Here is a 20,753-nt window from a genome sequence, read left to right as displayed (position 1 = left end):
ATATCATATGATATATATATATATATTTTTTTCTTCTGGAAAATCACGATTCACAATTTTAACACGATTCTTTGTCGTGTTGGTTTTACTATTTTGGAAGTTTTCTGAGCAGTACAGCCAAACTAATTTCCCTATTTTAAAAACAAAGCCTTACAAGGTAACAAAATATATAATAACTCAAGTTGTTTTAAACCTGAATGAGTTTCTTTCTTGTGCTGAACACAAAAGAAGATATTTTGAAGAATGTGGGAAACCAAACAGTTGCTGGTCCCCAGTGACTTCACAGTGACTACAGTGAGTATTTTTTTTTCCCTACTATCAAAGTCAGTGGGGACCAGCAACTCTTTGTTTACCCACATTCTTCAAAATATCTTCTTTTGTGTTCACCACAAGAAAGAAATGAAATACAGGTTTGGGACAACATGAGAGTGAGTAAAAAATGACAGAATTGAAATTTTTGGGTGAACTACCCCTTTAATGACAAGCGGCAGCATGTTTAGTACTATTGGGCCGCTGTCACTTTAAGACCTGCACGCATCTAATATTCAGGCACGCATCCGTTCTTCTCTCAACTGTTTACTTTGATTACTGTGTTTATATGTAAACCTTGTGTGTTTTTGACAGTATTAGCACAATCAGACGCGAAAGATAACTTAGTCCAGTAATCAGGCGCTCTTTGACAGGATTTTTAGTGTGCGCGCTCAGAATTATTTAGTGTACACACTCAGAAAAAGCACGTGTCAGAACAGCACGTGAATGAAAAGTTTAACCGACAAGGCTTTAAAGCACATGCATATAAATGTACTTTTTTGAATGCAAATAAGTGCAGTGTTCTGTGAGTGTAACTACCGATGAATGAACATTTGATGTGAATGTATGTGGTGTTGTACAGTATATTGAGACAGAGGCGCCAGAACTGCGACTGATAGAATGTGCGCTGTAGCGCGATACTACAATATTTCTTCAAAAGCAGATCGTGGAGACATTTTAATTGTCCACGATCAAAAATAGTGATACCGCACACCCCCGAACCAATAATGACTGGAAAAGTCGTGTTAGTAAAAAGGTTTGGAAAATCTGGTTATTAGTGTATTTACTAGGGGTGCTCCGATCAGGATTTTTGAGGCCGATCACAGAAAGTAGTATCTGCCGATACCGATCTTTTTAAAGCCTTCTTTTGTATCATTTATAACTATTTATAGTGATACTCCAATCAGGATTTTTAGACATTTATTCAGGGCCTAAATTTCATTTTTGAAAATGAGGGGAATTCCCCTCTTAGGTGACTCTTGTGAGAGGAGAAGCAGCTTTCACACAGGAGTCCGCTACTGATCCGTGGCTGTTTACCACAAACACACGGTACGAGACTCGAACCCACAACCTTTGGGTTACGAGTCCGACTCTCTAACCATTAGGCCACGACTTCCCCTCAAACCCCATTGGTTTGAATGACTTCATGCTGAAAATCAAATGTCTGTCTATCTAAAAGAAGAATGATTATCGTTGTATATTATTGACTGAATCATTCACAGCGTTTGATTCTGTGTGTAGATCACATCGCTGCAGACGCAGATCTTGTCTCAGGAGTCAGACGTACAGATGCAGGAGAAGGAAGTGAGCAGAACGAAGACGGACCTGTACTGTCTGGAACAAGAGGAGCAGCGTTTGGAGGAGAGTCTGCATTAACTTAAATGATTTTAGCAAATGGCTGCAATATAACAAAGAGTGAAAAATTTAAGTGGGTCTGAATACTTTCCGTACCCACTGTATATATATATATAAACATAAAAAAATTAATTACTAAAACTTCAATTAAAATTAAAATAGAAAATATAATAACAAAAAAATCGAAATATTTATATCTCAATGATACTAAAATAACATTGGACTGCACATTTTTTAATGTAAATAGACAATGTTTTTACTCAAATGTTTAAATGATCTAGTTAAAAAAAAAAGTATCACCTGTATATGTTTTAGAATTTTTGTCTTGTAATAATCTGAAATGTTTAATATAGTTTTTTTTCAAAGTTTTTGTAAATTTGTTAATATTTGTTCTTGCCATTAAGATTTCAGTCTTGCTAAAAATTATAAAAAAATATAAATCCACCGCACATTTGATATCAATAATACATTTCAATTGGCCTTTCAGAGAGCAATGCATATGCATTAATATTTAAATACCAAGTGGTAAAATTCCTAAAAATATTTGTAAAAAGATTTTAATGACATTTGTGTCCTGAATCTTTTTTTTTTATATATATAAATGCAATGTGGCACTACAGGTGATGTTGAATTGAGAATATAGCGCAACTTCTTGTACCTTATTGCACAAAAGCTGTGATTTTTATATTTTTCAGCAACATATTTTTGCAAATTACATATTACCAAAAAAAAAAAACCGGAATAGCAACATTTCAAATGTACAAAAAATAAACAAAGAAATAAAAATAAAGAAACTGCAATATCCCATTTCAGTATATCAAACACCTTCTAAACTTCTTTCTTGAAGTGCCTGCAGTAAAGTCATGTAAAGTGACGTTTGGGCTGTGAACTTGTTCCCTCAGACGCGCAGTGAGCTCAGTGAGATACAGGATGCCCAGCGAGAGCTCAATAAGACCATCGAACGCTTCAGCAAAACTCTGAACGACAGCGTGATCAGCCTGGCCGACCTGGACCAGCTCATCGCTGAGGAGAGCTCCAGCGCTGGCACCAAGGTCAGGAATCACGGCACGCTTCACAAAAGTCTTCATCATGTGCTCATGGGGTTTGAGGTGTACCTGATTTTGAGAGACACAGGTGTACGTGTATGTTGAACTTTAAGGAGATTTTCCAGGTTGTTTTAAGTTGGGGGAACAGATTGTCTCTTCCTGGTGACCTGAGTGAATCTAGGGTGGGAGAAAAAATCGATCCATCGATGCATCGCGATTCTCTCTCCCAACGATTCTGGATTCTGAGCTTATGCTGCGTTCACGCCATATCGTAATTACCGTAATTTCGAGATGACTACACGTGACGTTCTACTCGGAGCTGTTCACGACCTCGGACTCAGAATTATGCTTTTCTTTGGCAACACTATCAATGCCTAAACAGAGCCTGCGGTGGTCAGGTGGTACAGCGGTCACGTGGTACAAGTCGTAGCTCTCAGAAAACTCCCAGTTCACAAGTTGTAATTACGAGTTCTACGAGGACGTGAACGCTTTTTACAAGTTGGAATCTCGTATTTACGGGAATTCCGATATGGCGTGAACGCACCTTTAGTTTTATTTTGCGCAATGATGCTGAGTTTGCTTTAGAAACACCCGCATTCTGCGTGCTTCCAATTCCTCACACACATACACCACTCGAATCTTCCGTAAAATAATCTTTCATAAAGTTCGGAAAGGTTGAAGCGAATTGCAAGGACATTCGCGGGCTTCATTGCACAGGATGCGCTGTGAGAGACGTGCGCTTTGTTTGATGTTACACTTGAAGTGTGCGGACTCTCCCGTCGGTATTTTCCTTACAAATGCTCTACGAAGTCATCATTTATATGGTTTGGAATGCAGTGGACATATATTTAAAATATGAACCTCACTAACAGAAAGCTGCTTTCAATTTCAAATACGCGCGTTATGTTTGTGAAGACTGCTTGCGCATGCGGCTGTGCACGACTCCGCGTAAGTGGTTTAATGCACTTGCGTCTCAAAATGGTTTTATGGCGCAAAATTAATGTAAACAGCCAGTTATGTCTTAAGGGATTAAACGGACAGGACAAACCACATTACTTCTTATATTTCAAAAGAGATCCATGCGTGAATGCAGCTTAATAGATCTCCCGCTGTCTATGATGTCACAGTAAAAAACAACAGTAAAGATGAAGAAAAATCACTCACAGTTCTTGAATGGAAAACGTTCAGATAATCTTAAATACTGAAAGCACTCTTTGTTTGTTGTTTGTAATATGTTTCTATGCCCCTCTTTATTATTTGCTACTGGCTTGTATGTTTGAAGTTATAATAGTTTAAAATTCTTAACATACAACCGTTTTCATTATTTTTTTCAATTTGTAATTATTTAAAAAAGTACTTAATTACTTATGTAAGGATATGTAAATGTAAGGATTTTAAGATTCTCAAGTCGGTAAACTAATTAATTAATTAGGGGGAAAAAAGTAGGTCAAGAATCGTTTTGGAATCGGATCGTGACTCCCAGAATCGGAATCGGATCGGATCGTGAGGTGACTAAAGATTCCCACCCCTGAGTCAAACCATGCAAAAAGTAACCAGGTTTACTTGTTTGGCTGGTTGAGAAATGAGTTTAAAGAATTACAGGGTTTCACATGGTCATAGAAATATGTTTTGGAGTTTTAGAAATTGTGATTACTAAGCTTTTAGTTGTATATTATAGTAGTTTATTTGTTGCAATTACAATTTTTTAAATTAATAAATGTATTTAAATATAAAATTAAAATATTAAATAAAATTTAAATATTTAATTTTAAATTTAAAAGCTAAATTTTATATTTTTAAACATTTGGTCTGTTACACATTTTCGTCATTTTACTTATTTTAGTCATTTTCATTGACTGTTATTATTTTAGTGTTATTTATATGATATTGTAGTATTAATATTTTAAATTAGATTTTTTTTATATTTTCAGTTTTCATTTTAGTAATTGTGTGTTCTTTTGTCATTTTTATTAGTTTTAGTTTTTTTATATTTCTATATTTCGATTCATATATTTACTATTTCAGTTTTAGTTTTAGTAATTTTTGTACTTAAACTTATTTTAGTTCAGTTCAATGGCAAGGCAACATTTCTCATTTTTGCTTAGGTTTTTTAATATTTATATATGTTATTTTATTTCAGCTCTATTTCCATTATTGAAAATGATTTTTTTAATAGTTTTAGTTAACAGTAACAACACTGCTAAAATTATATGCCATTTTGGACTAAATTGAATAACTATGATGAAAGCTTGCCTAAATTTAAAGAAAAAAAATAGTCAAAAGACAAAATACTTTAGAAATTGTGACGACTAAGCTTTTAGTTTTATATTGTAGTTATTTATTTGTAGCAATACACATTTTTGTTTAAATTAATAAACGTTTTACGTTCTTTTTTTTTTTTTAAAGTTCAGATTTGATTAACATTTGGTCTGTTACATTTTGGCACATTTAGTTTTAATTATTGTTTTAGTGCTTGTTTTAGTAATTGTCATTGCCCAGTGTTATTTTATTATTATTTACATACTATTAGAGTATTTATTAATTTTTTTTTTCATTTAGACTAAAATTGACTAAAATTATATGCCATTTTGGACAAAATTATTGAATATGGTGAAATGGTGACTAAATGAAAAGAAACATTTGTCAAAAGTAATAAACTTTGACTAAAGTGAAATTACAGTTTACACTTTTTCCGTTATACAAGCGTCCCAATTGTCATGAAAAACCTGGAATTTTTACATTGTGTTTCCAGCCCTCGAAAAAAAACATTGAAATGTAATCATGCAAACTATAAAATATTTAATTGTTCAAAAATCTCTGTGAAATTATTATATCCAGTTATTACAGTCGCAGTCACAAGGTTTGGGAACTGGTTATCAGTGTATTTACTGTAAACATTTTTCCTGTTTGTTTTTACTAATTGAGGACTAATTTACTAAGTGGCTTAGTAAAAACAAAGGGTAAATATTTTAACTTTAGAAATCACCTCTACAGTAATGCACCTCCTTGAGCTGTGAATAATCTGTAAAATTATGAAGGAAATATGGTTTGAATGTTTGGTCATACTATGTTTCAGTCCTCATGTTTGTTCTCATTTAAGTTAACTTCAGCTTGGCCTTCCATGCAAAGGTTAAAGAAAACCACACAACACTACACACACACACACACACACACACACACACGTCCGTCAGAGTGCCTTTACTCTTGTTATAGTTAACGTAATTACGCCACACACTGGTCCACTGTCAAACGGCTCACTTTTTCCTCGTCTGTGACGTCTGGCATCAGAAGATCCAGTGCAGGAAATGAGGACCTCTAGAGCTGAACGATGCCCTCTTCATACTCATTACAATGATAATATTTTACACACACACACACACACACACACACACACACACACGTCCGTCAGAGTGCCTTTACTCTTGTTATAGTTAACGTAATTACGCCACACACTGGTCCACTGTCAAACGGCTCACTTTTTCCTCGTCTGTGACGTCTGGCATCAGAAGATCCAGTGCAGGAAATGAGGACCTCTAGAGCTGAACGATGCCCTCTTCATACTCATTACAATGATAATATTTTCCCCGCAGTCGGAGGAGGAGAGCAAACACGTGCTGAATGCTGTATGTGTTTCAGGAGGATTCATTGGTTAAGTCCAGGATGGCCATGTTTAACAGTATTAGCTCTCAAGGCCTGAATGCAGACCCCTTCCAGAGCGAAGACCCCTTCAAAAGTGACCCCTTCAATAAAGGTGGGATTTTTTCAAGCACATTCAGTTCACACTCAGTAGCTATGTTTCCATCCTCCTTTTTTATGTGGATTTTGGGATATTGCATAAAAATAAATGTTGCATGCAAACATCAGGCATCCAAATGCAAGATATCACAACAGTGTTTGTAGTTGTGTTTTGTCTGTGTGCTATGAGGCGCAAGTAATTTATTATGAAGAAAAAAAGAGACACAGACTTGCCCAGTTGCACCAGCTTTAATTTTGCTCAGTTTCCCAGGAAGAGATGATTTTGTTCTCTTGAACACTTGGGATGGAAACGGTGCTTTTTTCGCAAATATTTTATGCGATATTCAAATATTCTGCATATGCGTATATTGTGTGTTATATTCAGTGTTCAGTAGGACTGTAGGGAAGCTTGTTTCTTTAATTGTGGGTTTTTATCACAATTCAAAGTTTATATCTCACAATTCTCAGAAAAAATGGCAAGATATGAAACTCAAAATTACAAGATAATTCAGTTAATTTTGATTATTAATTAAATTAAACCATTAAAAAATAATCCTGAAAAAATTAAATGGAAAACACAGAGTTTGGTAAAAATAAAACAGACTTTAAGAAAAAAATTAAACATATTTCATAGGACCCTAAAAATGTATTATTTAATAAATTGTTGTTAAATTGTATAAGTTTCATGATTTTAATTAATTAGACATTTTTTATTACAAAAATTTAATTTAACCGTTAAACAGAGTCCAATTCTGAGAAAAAAAAGGCAAAGTTACTCGATATGAAGTCAGAATAGCGAGATACAAACTCGCAATTGCAAGAAAAAATAATTGAGAGAAAAAGTTGCAAATACCCTTTTTATAAATTTTTTTGGTGGAAATAAAAAACAGAATTGCGTGATGTAAACTCAGAATTCAGAGAAAAAAAAATCAGAATTGCTAGATGTAAACTTGGAACTGTGAGATAAAAGTCAGAATTTATCTTTATATCAGAGTTTATATTTTCCAATTCTGACTTTGTTTCTGATAAAATCTGAGAAAAAAACAAAGTTGCAAAATAAAAAAGTTGGAAATACCTTTGTTATTTTTATTTCAGCGGCGGAAACAAAAACATAATTGCAAGATGTAAACTTAGAATCGTGAGAAAAAAGTCAGAAATCGCAAAATTCTCGGAAAACTCGGAATTGCGTGAGAAAAAGTGCAAATTGTTAGAGAAAAACTTAAAAATGACTTTTTAAAGGTGGGGTAAACGATTTCTGGGAGCCAATGTTGACATTTTAAATCACCAAAACAAACACGCCCCTACCCCAAAAGGGTCTCGCCCCTATTTCCGCTCCTTGAGTTCTCTCCAGCGCTGGAAAGCTGATCCGATATTTACACGGGTCCTACTTCTTGCCTTATTGCCTTACGCCGCCTTTTGTTCCGCAGACGTTTTCCTCTTTTGTTTTTTATCCGCCATCTCTATCTTTCTGTTGCTCGGCTCGCTAATGTCCGTCCTGTGCACTGAACGCTCTCCTCCACATCATGAGTAGACACGTAAATACTGCTGATTGGCTACAAGTTTGTTTTGCTATTCGGCCCGAATCAGTTTTCTAAAGCGTTTTTGAAAAATCGTTTAACCCACCTTTAAATCCTTTTTCAAATCCACATTTCAGTCCCATGGATATAAGCTTCCATGGGACTGAAATGTGCTTTCACTGGCACTTTTCCCCCCTCTGTTTCGTTTTTGGAAATCAGTTCATTCAGAGTGTTCATTTCACTGAACTGGTTGAAAAATGATTCATGGATTCATGAGTCATCGCTCATTTGCATTTTTCAGATTTCTTTTCTGAAGCAAAGCGTGTGTTAAGTTCAATCCTGCTGTTTAAAAATGTTATGTTTTTGATAATAGTACACTATAGAATATTAAATGGTATTATAATATTAATAGTAGGGCTGTGCAAATAATTGAATGTGATTTTCATGCGCATCTCGTCAGTAAAGCCAGTTCTGTGATTAGTAGTAAATCTCCAGCACGTGCTTTCAGATGGAGTGGCATTTACTACACAGAGCCGTAGTTCACTGACAAGCTACACAAAATCGCGTTCATAATCTCAGGCGATTCATTGCTGATTATGAACGCGATTTTGCGTAGCTTGTCAGTGAACTATAGCTCTGTGTAGTAAATGCCGCTCCATCTGAAAGCACGTGCTGGAGATTTACTACTAATCACAGAACCGGCTTTACTGACGAGATGCGCATGAAAATCACATTCAATTATTTGCACAGCCCTGATTAATAGTATTTTATTTTTGTTTTAATTAGTTGTGTTTGCCAAGGCAAGTATGTCTATTACTAGATTTGAACAAAACATTAATCAAAAATATTAACATCCTAGCATCGTTTGCTCGCTTGTTTGCATATTAAACTTTCATTGATATTTTATCTAAATGTAATGACCTTACCTTGTTGAGGCTGAATGTAAGAAAGAAGCACTTATGAATTGTTTCTGAATGATTTCGACAATGTTTTTGACATTTGCGTTTGAATGACTGTTCTCCAGCTGACCCGTTTGGAGGAGATCCGTTCCAGCAGAGCGACCCGTTCAAAGACCCCTTCGCTAATTCTGATCCCTTTGGTCAGAGTTCCTCAAGTCAGTTCAAGGTAAAATAAAAAATACTGGGAATCTGAGGCTATGTTGAACCAGAAAGAACATGTTTTTTGCACATTTATACAAATCAACCATGACAAATGATTGCTTTTAAATTAGTGCCATCTGTGCAAAATCAGAGCAGGATCCAATTTTACTTCAGGTTATGAAATGCCAGTGTATTTTCATGATCCTGTCATTCTCATTCAGTCATTCAGTCATGCACACACAATATGTATTGAAGTGGGTGGAAATGATTATTTTTTCATTATGTTCATTATTATTGTAGTTTTAAAATGTAATTCATATTTATATGATGATTTTATGTTGTACTATTGAATGTCTGCATCTGGGACAAGGGTAAAATCTAAAAAATTATAAAAAGGCATTTGAAAAACAGTAAAAATAAATGAAAGCATGCTTAAAAAATGTTTCATATAACAACAAGAAAATGTTGAAATTGTTAGTTTTAATAAAAAGTATGTCTCTGTGGAAAAAAACTGTTTAGATGTAAATGTCCACTTTCAGATCACAGTTTGGTTTCGGGGCTTTTTTGCATTTGAAACATTAAATTCAAAAATGATTAGAAGATGGCGCCGACGCTGATGGCTGCCTCCGTGGCGTGCTCCGCAGTTGTTTTTATGTTTTTGTTAGTTTGTCCTGTCTTTAGTTATATCCCTGCAATCAGTTTCACCAGAGACGAATTGCTGGACATTCGGAAGTACACACCACCCGATATTTCACCGGTTTTCGACTATTCTGATGTTTTGCTGGACATTGTAGTCGGGGGAGCTGTGGCGCTGATCAAGCGCTTCAGGACGCGCAGACGGGGGAAGCGAGCCGGCGCTCTCTCACTCCCCTCTCTCTCTCTCTCTCTCTCTCTCTCTCTCTCTCTCTCTCTCTCTCTCTCTCTCAGGCCAGTCCCTTCAGCAGAAAAATCAGCCAGACATCGATGAGTCCCAAACCTAAAGACTCAGGTACAGTGTTCATTCGGTTGCTTCTGATCCACTAACAGGCCGTATGTTCAGTCCCCTTCTTCATTATTGTTCATCAAACAGTTCACAGTGTTCAGGAAGTCAGAATAGTAATAGATTTCACTCATTAAACTAGGCTAGTAATAAATAGAATCTTTTGTAACATTATAAATGTCTTTACTGTCACTTTTGATCAATTTAATGCATTATTGCAGAATAGATTGTTACTTTCTTTTCCTTTTTTTTAAAAAAATCTTACTGACCCCAAACTTTCGGATTATTTAACTCTGAAAACAGCACAACTGTTTTCGACATTGATAATAATCAGAAATGTTTCTTGAGCAGCAAATCAGCATATTAGAATTATTTCTGAAGATCATGTGACACTGAAAACTGGAGTAATGATGCTGAAAATTCAGCTCTGATCACAGAAATAAATGACATTTTACATTGTATTCACATAAAAAACAGTTATTTTAAATTGTAATATTTTTTCACAATATTACTGTTTCTACTGTCTTTTTGATCAAATAAATGCAGCCTTGGTGAGCAGAAGAGACTTCAAAAACATTAAGAATATTAAACTTTTGACCAGTTGTGTGTAATCATTTGACACATCAAAAACTTGTTTTAGAGATAAAATATTGTAAGTGATGTTGTCACGTCTCTTTGTTTGTTGTTCATCTCCTTATCTTTTCGTCTCTTCGTCTGTTAGAGGAAGCTAGCTGGTCTTCTTAGTACCAGAGTGATGCATGATTCAGAGAGTAGATCAAAGATAGAGTCGTAAGAACCAGCGTTCACACAAACACTTTAGTAGTGAAGTTAATGAAGACAGTAGAGTAATTATAATCATTCAGTGTCACGATGCAACTTTTAACTGAAGCCTATAAGTCTTCTATAACACAGTCACTTTCTGATTGGACACTGTATTTTTATTGGCAGTTAAAGCTCTTACATTTATTTTCAAATATATTTTTAAATATATTTCAAAATGTACAAAAAATGGCCAAAATATATACTTGCTAAAATGTTTCAAAATGTATTTATGTAAATTATATATATAATTATACGTAAATATATATGTGAATTTATATATATATATATAAAATACATTTTCTACCAGTATATTCTACCATTTTTTTAATTTACTAAAATATTTTTTATTTAAATACATATATATTTTCTATTTATGTAAATATATTTTGAAATATATTTTAGTGTATTTTTGAAAATATATTTTTAAAAGCATTTTAAAATTTATTTTGCCCTCCATTTATATTTCAGTCCAAGAAAATACATTCACATTTCACATTTGAAGAAAAGCTTTATTTGATGTTTATAACACCTGTGAACATGACACATTTTTAAAATTAAAAATTAATAAATCAATTGGAATCATTAATGTAACATTGGAAATTTATTTTCTTGCCCCTAATACACATTTTGAAATATATTTTGGTATATGGAGATTGAAACAATTTTATAATTTCAAAAATATATTTATATTAGTGCTGTAAAAATTAGCGCGTTAACGCATGTGACGGAAATTTTTATTCCATTATACTGTGCTCATAGCACATGCTCTTCAATTGCACTCACAAATGTGGCGGCATGCTGTATATAATTCCATATTAAAGCGCAAATGAAATTAAGAGCATTCAATGTCGTAGTTATGTCGTCAGTTAAAGGGGTCCTATTATGCTCTTATTATTTTTCCACATATTTTACATTATTACAACACCTCTCTCCCCAGTCTGGCATGAACGGCTCGAATAGCTCCTGTATCAAATGAAGGCCCGCCTTCTGAAATACGAAATGTGCTGTGATTGGTTAGCTCGGCCAGTGTGTGTTGTGATTGGCAGCACTCGACGCCTGGTCAGGAAATATCATGCTCTTTATCATAGCCGCTTGCGAACTTCAGTGTAAATATTGCGTCAAAATCAAATCAATTTGAGCGCGATTTAAAATTTGGATGTTTGTAACCACTCTAAGTTCGTCTGCTTTGGGAAAGCTAGCGTGTCCCCGACATTGTGATAGCACTCGTTGCCTTCTCTAGTGCTGCTCAACCAGGTCTCGTCCCATTCGTCGGTATTTGTGATATCACAAATCCCGGAAAATATGCGTTGTAGTCCAAACGAGTCGTTGCGTTGTAGTTTTTGAAAAATGATTTCTGTTAAATAATATATCTCCTTTTGATTTGTACTTTGAGCTTTGTAACTTCGCAGATCTTTTTTATACTCAAACAGCAACATTACAGACTAGGGCTTGAACGACTTCTGATTTTTTGAAGTCGACTTTTATGTGATGAAAGTCGAGTCGGAGTCGACTAGTCGCTGATGACGTCATTAATGAACAAATAAGTCTGGAGCTGTGACAAACACCTTGTGCACAGCTATGGCATATAACACAGCGCTGCCCACATGGCTGTTGCTCCTATAACAGCTTTTTTATCAGTTCTTTTGTCTTTGGGTCGTTATATTTCTCACAGATTTCTGCTCGTTCTAAATCAGATACAGATAAAGTAGCACAGTAAAGATTACATTCATATGAATACATTAGTGAGAGCGATTGCGTGTGAATTAATTCTACCTGGCAGCGTCTCTCTACTAGTAGTAAAGCTGTGGAATTGTTGAAAAAGTGAAAAAGCGTAATAGGACCCCTTTAAGTCATGAAGTTACCGAAAAGGCGATTAAAGCTGCCTTAAAACTGTCACATGTGTAAGTATTTGATATATATGAGTCAGATTTAAGAACATGTTTTCAAATCTGTCCTGGAGCAGCAGCACTGTCTCCCTCATCTAACACACCCCATTCAACTCCTCAGCTCATTAATAGAGACTTTAAGACCTGAAGTCAGTCAGAAAAGGTAAAGAGTTGTGAGAAACTGATGCGTGTCAGATCTGTGTCATATTCAGCAGCGGCAGCTCTTAAAGCAGCAAATCATCAAAGAGCAAATCAATAACTTTTGTAGCTTTAATAATTCATCTTTATTTAATTTAGAATTTAGTGTTTGATAACTTTATTCAATTTCTGTAGATTTCCTACTTGCTGAAGGGCACAGTTAAATATGACATTTATTATAATGGGTTTATATGAAGATTGCTTTAAGTTGACTTCAATTAGAAGTTGTTGTTTTTTAAAGTCTAATTTTTTTTTTTAATTGATAGCTCTCAATTATACTGTAATGTTGAATGGCTATAGTCAATGATTAAAGGGATAGTTCACCCAAAAATGAAAATTCTGTCCTTAATTACTCACCCTCATGTCGTTCCAAACTCGTAAGACATATGAGGGTATGAGAATACTTTTTGTGTGCAAAGAAAACAAAGATAACGAATTGATTCAACGATTTCTTCTTTTCCAAGTCAGTCTCCACCGCCATTCATGTGAGAACCACAACGTGTGTGATCACGAGAGTATCACACATTTTAATTTCAGAAAAATGTGTGATTAATTAGTTCATTTTTTTAATCTATTGATAGCACTCTACTGTATCTATCTATCTATCTATCTATCTATCTATCTATCTATCCATCCATCTATCTTTATTATTTTATTTTATTTATTTTTTTATTTGTTTGCTCTATGCCAGAAATTTTATTTTTTTTAAATGTAGCACTCAGCGTTTTTTTTTTTTTTTGAGGCATCGCCTCAAAATTTCCTGTTGCATGATTCTATTAATAGCGCTTTTACATACACGTTTAGCTACAGGCCTTCCGAAAATAGTCCCGTCAGAACAGGGAATGCTTTGTGGCTAAGCGTAACAGAAAAGCGTCAGGAATCCACACAGCTGTCTTCTCTCTCTCTCTCTGTTTCTGCCCTGCTCACGCTGAACAGGTAAGCTCTTTCTGCGCGTCTCGGCAGAGGAAGCGGGGTTAATTTATGGGAAACACGCAGACTGACATGCTCCTGAAACAACTCTTTTTACGAGAACACTAGAGAGTGTGTTTTGAGCTGTTAGTGGTCTCACACTTACAGATACATGCAGGAAACTCACACACGTTTTACTAGCTCAGCTTTCTCACAGCAAACACATGGACTTACAATAGCTTGTCTTTTTTCATCCTCCATATCTTCATCTGTGTTCATAATTGGGTTATTCTTGTTGTGAACCTTTTGCACTCTAGCTTTTGTATGTAATTGTAATTTTAGGAAGAGTTTCTGTGGATGTAATAAGTTTCAGAAACAAGGATGCATTAAATTGATCAAAAGTGACAGTAAAAACATTAATAATGTTACTGTAATGTTCAAATAAATGCGTTCTATTCATCAAAGAATCCTCAAAATTAAAATGCATCACAGTTTCCACAAAATTATGAAGTGGCACAACTGTTTTCAACATTGATAATAATCAGAAATGTTTCTTGAGCAGCAAATCAGCATATTAGAATGATTTCTGAAGATCATGTGACACTGAAGACTGGAGTAATGATGCTGAAAATTCAGCTGCGCATCACAGAAATAAATTACATTTTACAATATATTCACATAGAAAAGAGTTATTTTAAACTGTAATATTTTTTCACAATATTACTGATTTTACTGTATTAATAAATGCAGCCTTGATGAGCATAAGTCTTATTTCAAAACGATTAAAAAAAATAATGACCCCGAACATTTGAAATATTTGGTAGTGAATATTATTAGATTTATTAGTATAAATTGATTATTTACAGGATGAACAGGCTGGAAATAAAGAGAGAAAAGAAACAATATTTACAAGAAAGCATGTTAAGTTTGAAACATTTGTAAAAGTTAAAACAAAAAAATGATGAAATATCTGTAATATTTAATAAAATTTTTGATAAAGATTCTTCATTTATAGAAGTTGCACCCAGAGTTATTATAGTTAACTAAAACTAAAAATTAAACTAAAATTAAATCCATTTTGTTACTTAAAATAAATGTTAACTGAAATAAAATATTTAAAACAAAAAAATGACAAAACCACAAAATTAATTTTTTTTTAGCTAAAATGAAAATGAAAATATAAAAATAAAAACTGATTATATATAAGAAAATATATAATAATATCCCAATTATACAAAAAAAAAAAAAAATTTATTAATTATATTAATTAAGATGAGGGCATAAAAATGTACTGCGTAGTAAGTAGGAATGGCTCAACTGTATGACTCTTTCATAATGTCGTCATTACTTAATCAGAAACATACGTCGAAGATGGAAAACAAAAAAAGCTGAAGATGGAAAACAAAAAAAGCTGCAGATGGAAAACAAAACGTGTGCTTTTCAGAAGCTGAAAGTCATGGAAAATGAGAAACACTGGCCACATACAAGCCGCTCTCTTAAAATAGCACCTGTGTTTGTGCCTCACATAACTGAGCATATGCAGTGGTTGAAACGCAGCGGCCGTGTTGTTTCCATCAAATCATTTGCTTGTGCGTTCTCTCTTTCATAAACAGACCCGTTTGCTGCGTCAGACCCATTCGGTAGCGACTCTTTTGGAGGGAAAGGTGGTTTCGCTGATTTCTCTCAATTGTCAAAGGTATGTTCAAAAGAGGAATCTACAGTAGTTCATCCAGATCAATGTAAGCTCAGCTCGGTTATACTAAGCTAACTCGCATTTGGGAAAGTACTCAGTAAATAGCATACTGCTTGTCCTGTTTTGTAGTATGCATCATGCACACTCTAAACAGTATGTGAACTTGTTTGTATTCATGGAATATCTGAATGATCTGCTACATTTGTCAAATGTAAGTGATACAACCAGAGCACACTGCATGGATTACCGTATCCCACAATGCAATGAACCCGACCTCACCTTCCATCTCAAGCGATGAATGATATATGAAATGATTTTTAAGACATTTTTAGCAAGCAAGCATGTTTATTTATATAGGACATTTCATGCACAATGATAATTCAAAGCGCATTACATAAAAAGGATTTAAAATAATCATAAAACGATCACAACAGAGGTATAAAATACAAAAGAAACAATAAAAGCAAAGAATAAAAAAAATGCATGCATTAAAATGTATTAAAAGAGTTAATAATAAACTATTTTTACACAAAACTACCTTAAATATGCAAAATAAACTGATATAGAGGCCTCTGACTATGCTCCCACTAAGTCAAATAATGAGAAAGAACCAAATCGCCTATCACAGCTATGCAGATGATACCCAGATTTACCTAGCCTTATCTCTTAAATCAATTTTTTTAATCATTTTCAAAGTTTTTAAATTCCTTGTTTTATTGTTGTGATTATTTTTTTTTCTTTTCTTTTATGTAAAGCACTTTGAATTACCATTGTGTATGAAATGTGCTATATAAATAAACTTGCCTTGCCTTGCCTTGCCTGACCGAAATAAACATTCACTGTAAAACATAAAACATGCAATTAAACATGCAATGTTCACACGGTCATCTAACATAATTCAGGTTGAAGTGTTCATAGTATTCATTATATTTATTGTAGTTTCCATTCATCACAATATAACAGGGTTTCTGCGGGTCTTAAAAAGTCTTAATTCGCTCTTCCACAAACGAAATCAGAGCAGAAACTCATTGGCAGAAAGTCATGGCATCAAATGTTGCATGCATTGCTAAAAACTAATATCTTCCTCAGTATTTTCTGTCTTGTTTTCTAATACAAATATCTAAACATCCATAAATCAACATGCATTTATACTTGCAAGATATTTATATTATAAGATATGAAGTCTTGTTTTCTGAGAAATTGAACAGAATTAAGTGAGTTTGTTTAAAACAAGAACAAATATCTGCCTATGGGGAATAAAAACTTGTTTTCCCTTTGAATTAAATTGAGTTTTATGAGCTTTTATAATTCGCTTCATTTTGGTCAGTTTCACATAAAACAAGATTGTCAAGTAAATGTGACCCTGCAGCACAAAAGCAGTCTTAAGTCGCTGGGGTATATTTGTAGCAATAGCCAAAAAAACATTGTATGGGTCAAAATTATAGATTTTTCTTTTATGCCAAAAATCATTAGGATGTTAAGTAAAGATCATGTTCCATGAAGATATTTTGTAAATGTCCTACCGTATATAGATATCAAAACTTCAGTTTTGATCAGTAATATGCATTGCTAAGAACTTAATTTGGACAACTTTAAAGGTGATTTTCTCAATATTTAGATTTTTTTTGCACCCTCAGATTCCAGATTTTCAAATAGTTGTATCTCGACCAAATATTGTCCTATCCTAACAAACCATACATCAATGGAAAGCTTATTTATTCAGCTTTCAGGTGATGTATACATCTCAATTTTAAAAAAGTGACCCTTATGACTGGTTTTGTGGTCCAGGGTCACAAATGTATCTTGATTTCAGGATCTTAAGACATTTGCACTCGAAATAAAGACAAAAAATTCTGATGAAGAACAGCACTTTTTAACAGTGTGAACAGAAGGTGCATTAAAAGTTATTTCCATATTCTAGTGGTTGTGATCAGAGCTATTCAAACCTTAAGCTATTTTTTTGCAAAATGAATTAACATGTAATGGAGTTCGGTTGGACGTTCCAAACTTTGAGGTGTGGCTTATAAAACAAATTGTGTTCCTTAATTTTCTTAAATTTATCTTCGTAAAATCTTCAGAAACCCTGATATAAATTTACCCAACTATGACAACTGAAAATGTCAAAAGGGTCCATTACTGCATACTGTTTTTTTTTTTATTACATACTAAATAATATAGGCAGGATTATATACGTTGCAATATGCAGTAAGCAGTTGGGTTTTTGTGTGATTATTGATCAGTAGCTTGTGTAGATGCAGTGTTGTGATTTGTTTTTGTTCTCAGAGCTCGAGCTCAGAGCCTCAGAGCCGAAAGCCGACGTACCCGCTGCCTCCTCCCAAAAAACCCGGACCGCAGAGACCAGTACCGCCTCCTTACGGTGAGAAAAGCCATGCCAACAGCAAAATGTGCTTGTGATTTACTGATTTAATATCTGATAAGCATGAGCGTGTGTGTGTGTGTGTGTGTGTGTGTGTGTGCATGTGAGTTTTAATTATATAAAAATGCATTATGACGTTTATCTTGTCAGTTTAATTATGCGGTGAGGAAGAGTGAAATGAAATGTTTATCTGGTGTAGTAATATTATTATAATATTAAGTGCTTTTTGTGTGCATCATGCTGACGACTATAGCTGAATTTAAGAACCGTAATGTCTGGAGCGAAATCTTTATTTTAAATGAGATCTTTAGAATGAATTTTGGAATTTATGATGTATGCTTGATTTATTGTTATTTCTAGATGTGTTTCATTAGAGCGGAAATGTCAGGGAGTTGTAAGACTAGTTATCTTTATCCAGCTATAACCAGACCCAGACTCATCCCCCTACAAAATTGTGTTATTTGAGCCGTAATATTGTATAAATCATCCTTTGAATACTCATTGGATGAGCATCTGGTTATACTTTGCCAATGTAATTCAAATGGATTGATTTCGGGTCACGTAAACATCAGTTATTTTAGAATTATTTATATACTATAATTAATTCTAATATTTTTTAAATTAGCTTTTATTTTAAAATTTTCAGTTTTAGCACTTTTGTTTTACGATTTTGTCATTTTTGTCAGTTAATTTTATTTCAGTTTTATAATTTTAGTACTTTAGAACTTTTGTATTAATTATTTCAGTTAGCTGCCAATGCAACATTTGCAATGTTTTTTTTATTTTATTTGTTTAATATTTTTTTATATTTGCAGTTTTCATTTTATTTTTAGTTTTGAGCTTTTGTCATTTTTATTAGTTTTATATATATATATATATATAATGTATATATATATATATATACACTTAAAAAAAATGCTAGGTTATGTTTTTTTAACCCAAATGCTGGGTTCAGCCTGTTGGGTGATTTTTTTTATATATATATTTTTTTACCAGGGTGCTAGGTAGTTTTTCTGAAACTCAGCTGCTGGGTCATTTTTACTGTCAATACAAATGATGAACCCCTCACACCACCTCCCCAGTGCTGGGTCAGTGTAATGTTGGGTAAAGCCTGATTTATATTGAAACCGGAGCATTGTTATAAGTAATAATTGAAGTTTTAATTCACCTTCACCTTCAGACTTGTACCACATTTCACAACCCACATCAGACATTTCACCACACGCAAACAAGCTCAATAAAATGACAGATCATGCAGAGTGAGTCTGATCATGGAAGGGCAAACACTTCCCCATTTTAACGATATCGAAGCGCAGCAGTGCATGGTGAGTTAATCATCGGACAGCTGTGACAGGAAAGATAAGAGTCGTCTTGGTATGAGATATTCAGCTGCTGCCGAGGGGAAGAACGGACCACTGCAGGTTTATTTGTCTATACTTCACCCAAAAATGAAGATTCTTGTTGTTTCGAACCTGTATGACTTGCTTTCCTCCGTGGTCACGCTGTGTTTTTCCATGCAATGAAATCATATACAGTACTTGTTAAAAGTATGGAAACATTACAATTTTTTACAACTCAAAAAATACAGTAAAAACGGTAATATTGTGAAAACATTTTTACAGTTTAAAATAGCTGTTTTCAATGTGAATAATAATAAAATGTAATTAATTGCTGCGATCAAAGCTGAATTTCCTTCAGAAATCATTCTAATATGCTGACTTGCTGCTCAAGAAACATTTCTGATTATTATCAATGTTGAAAACAGTTGTGTTGCTGAATATTTATGCAGAAACCATGATATACTACCATTTAAATGTTTTGTTTTAATAGAAATTAATGCTTTTATTCCGCAAATATGCATTACATTTATCAAAAGTGCCAGTAAAGACATTTATAATGTTATGAAAGATTTCTATTAAAAAAATGCTGTTCTTTTGAACTTTCTATTCATCAAAGAATCCTGAAAAAAATGTTTCCACAAAATATTAAGCAGCAAAAAACTTTTTTAGCATTGTTAATGATAAGAACCATTATTAATGACTGAGCGCCAATTTTAATTAAGCAGCAAATCAGCATAGTAGAATGAATTCTGAAGGATCATGTGACACTGAAGACTGGAGTAATGATGCTGAAAATTCAGCTTTGATCACAGCAATAAATTACATTTGAACAGATATTCACATAGAAAACTCATTTTAAATTGAAATAATATTTCACAATATTACTGTATTTTTGAGCACTTAAATTCAGCCTTGGTGAGCAGAACAGAATTTATTAAAAACATTTAAAGGGGTCATATGATGCGATTTAAAATGTTTCCTTTCTCTTTGGAGTGTTATAAGCTCTTGCAGCATAAAGATCTGTAAAGTTACAAAGTCTAAAGTCTGAAATCCAAAGAGATATTCTTTATAAAAGTTAAGAGTCAACCTAAAACGGCTCGTTCTAACACGCCCCCACATGTCTACGTCACGATGTGGGAAGATTTGCATAACGCCACCCAAATGTTCACGCAAAGAAAGAAGGCGTAACTTTTATTCTCACTGTAGTATTGTTGTTGCTGCCGCCATGTCGTGAAGGCGCTGTGTGTTTCGTTGTGAAAGCGAAACTACTTTGTACAAAAGAGGACACGACTAGAAATCAGTGGTTAAGTTGTATTTACAACACTATTCCAGAACACTTCAACCCAAATATTCAGATGTGTGCAGCACATTTTATGGAGGACTGTTTCCTGATCTTGGGAGAGTAGACTACAATGCCGGCTGTTCTGACTCACAGACTGTAAGTACGTTTTCATATTTAAAGGATTTGCCACTGACGATTCAAACG

At 33.9% G+C, this 20,753-nt stretch overlaps 1 protein-coding gene across 1 annotated transcript in view; it reads left to right on the top strand.

Moving 5' to 3' along the window:
* The first annotated feature begins 1,037 nt into the window (after window positions 1–1,037).
* The window catches only part of LOC107687926 (epidermal growth factor receptor substrate 15-like 1), a 33,817-nt gene continuing 14,101 nt past the window's right edge, over window positions 1,038–20,753 (top strand). Inside the window, exons 1-8 of the mRNA XM_016485414.1 lie at window positions 1,038–1,058; window positions 1,552–1,675; window positions 2,533–2,717; window positions 6,348–6,462; window positions 8,988–9,088; window positions 9,991–10,051; window positions 15,471–15,553; window positions 17,834–17,927. Of these exons, the coding sequence (XP_016340900.1) occupies window positions 1,038–1,058; window positions 1,552–1,675; window positions 2,533–2,717; window positions 6,348–6,462; window positions 8,988–9,088; window positions 9,991–10,051; window positions 15,471–15,553; window positions 17,834–17,927 (784 nt within the window). The remainder of the gene's footprint in view (window positions 1,059–1,551; window positions 1,676–2,532; window positions 2,718–6,347; window positions 6,463–8,987; window positions 9,089–9,990; window positions 10,052–15,470; window positions 15,554–17,833; window positions 17,928–20,753) is intronic.

Source organism: Sinocyclocheilus anshuiensis, unplaced genomic scaffold (genome assembly GCF_001515605.1).
Source record: "Sinocyclocheilus anshuiensis isolate Anshui unplaced genomic scaffold, SAMN03320099.WGS_v1.1 scaffold293, whole genome shotgun sequence".
Taxonomy (NCBI): Eukaryota; Metazoa; Chordata; class Actinopteri; order Cypriniformes; family Cyprinidae; genus Sinocyclocheilus; species Sinocyclocheilus anshuiensis.
The sequence above is the reverse complement of the archived record's forward strand: the minus strand, read 5'-3'. Positions and strand labels throughout refer to the sequence as shown.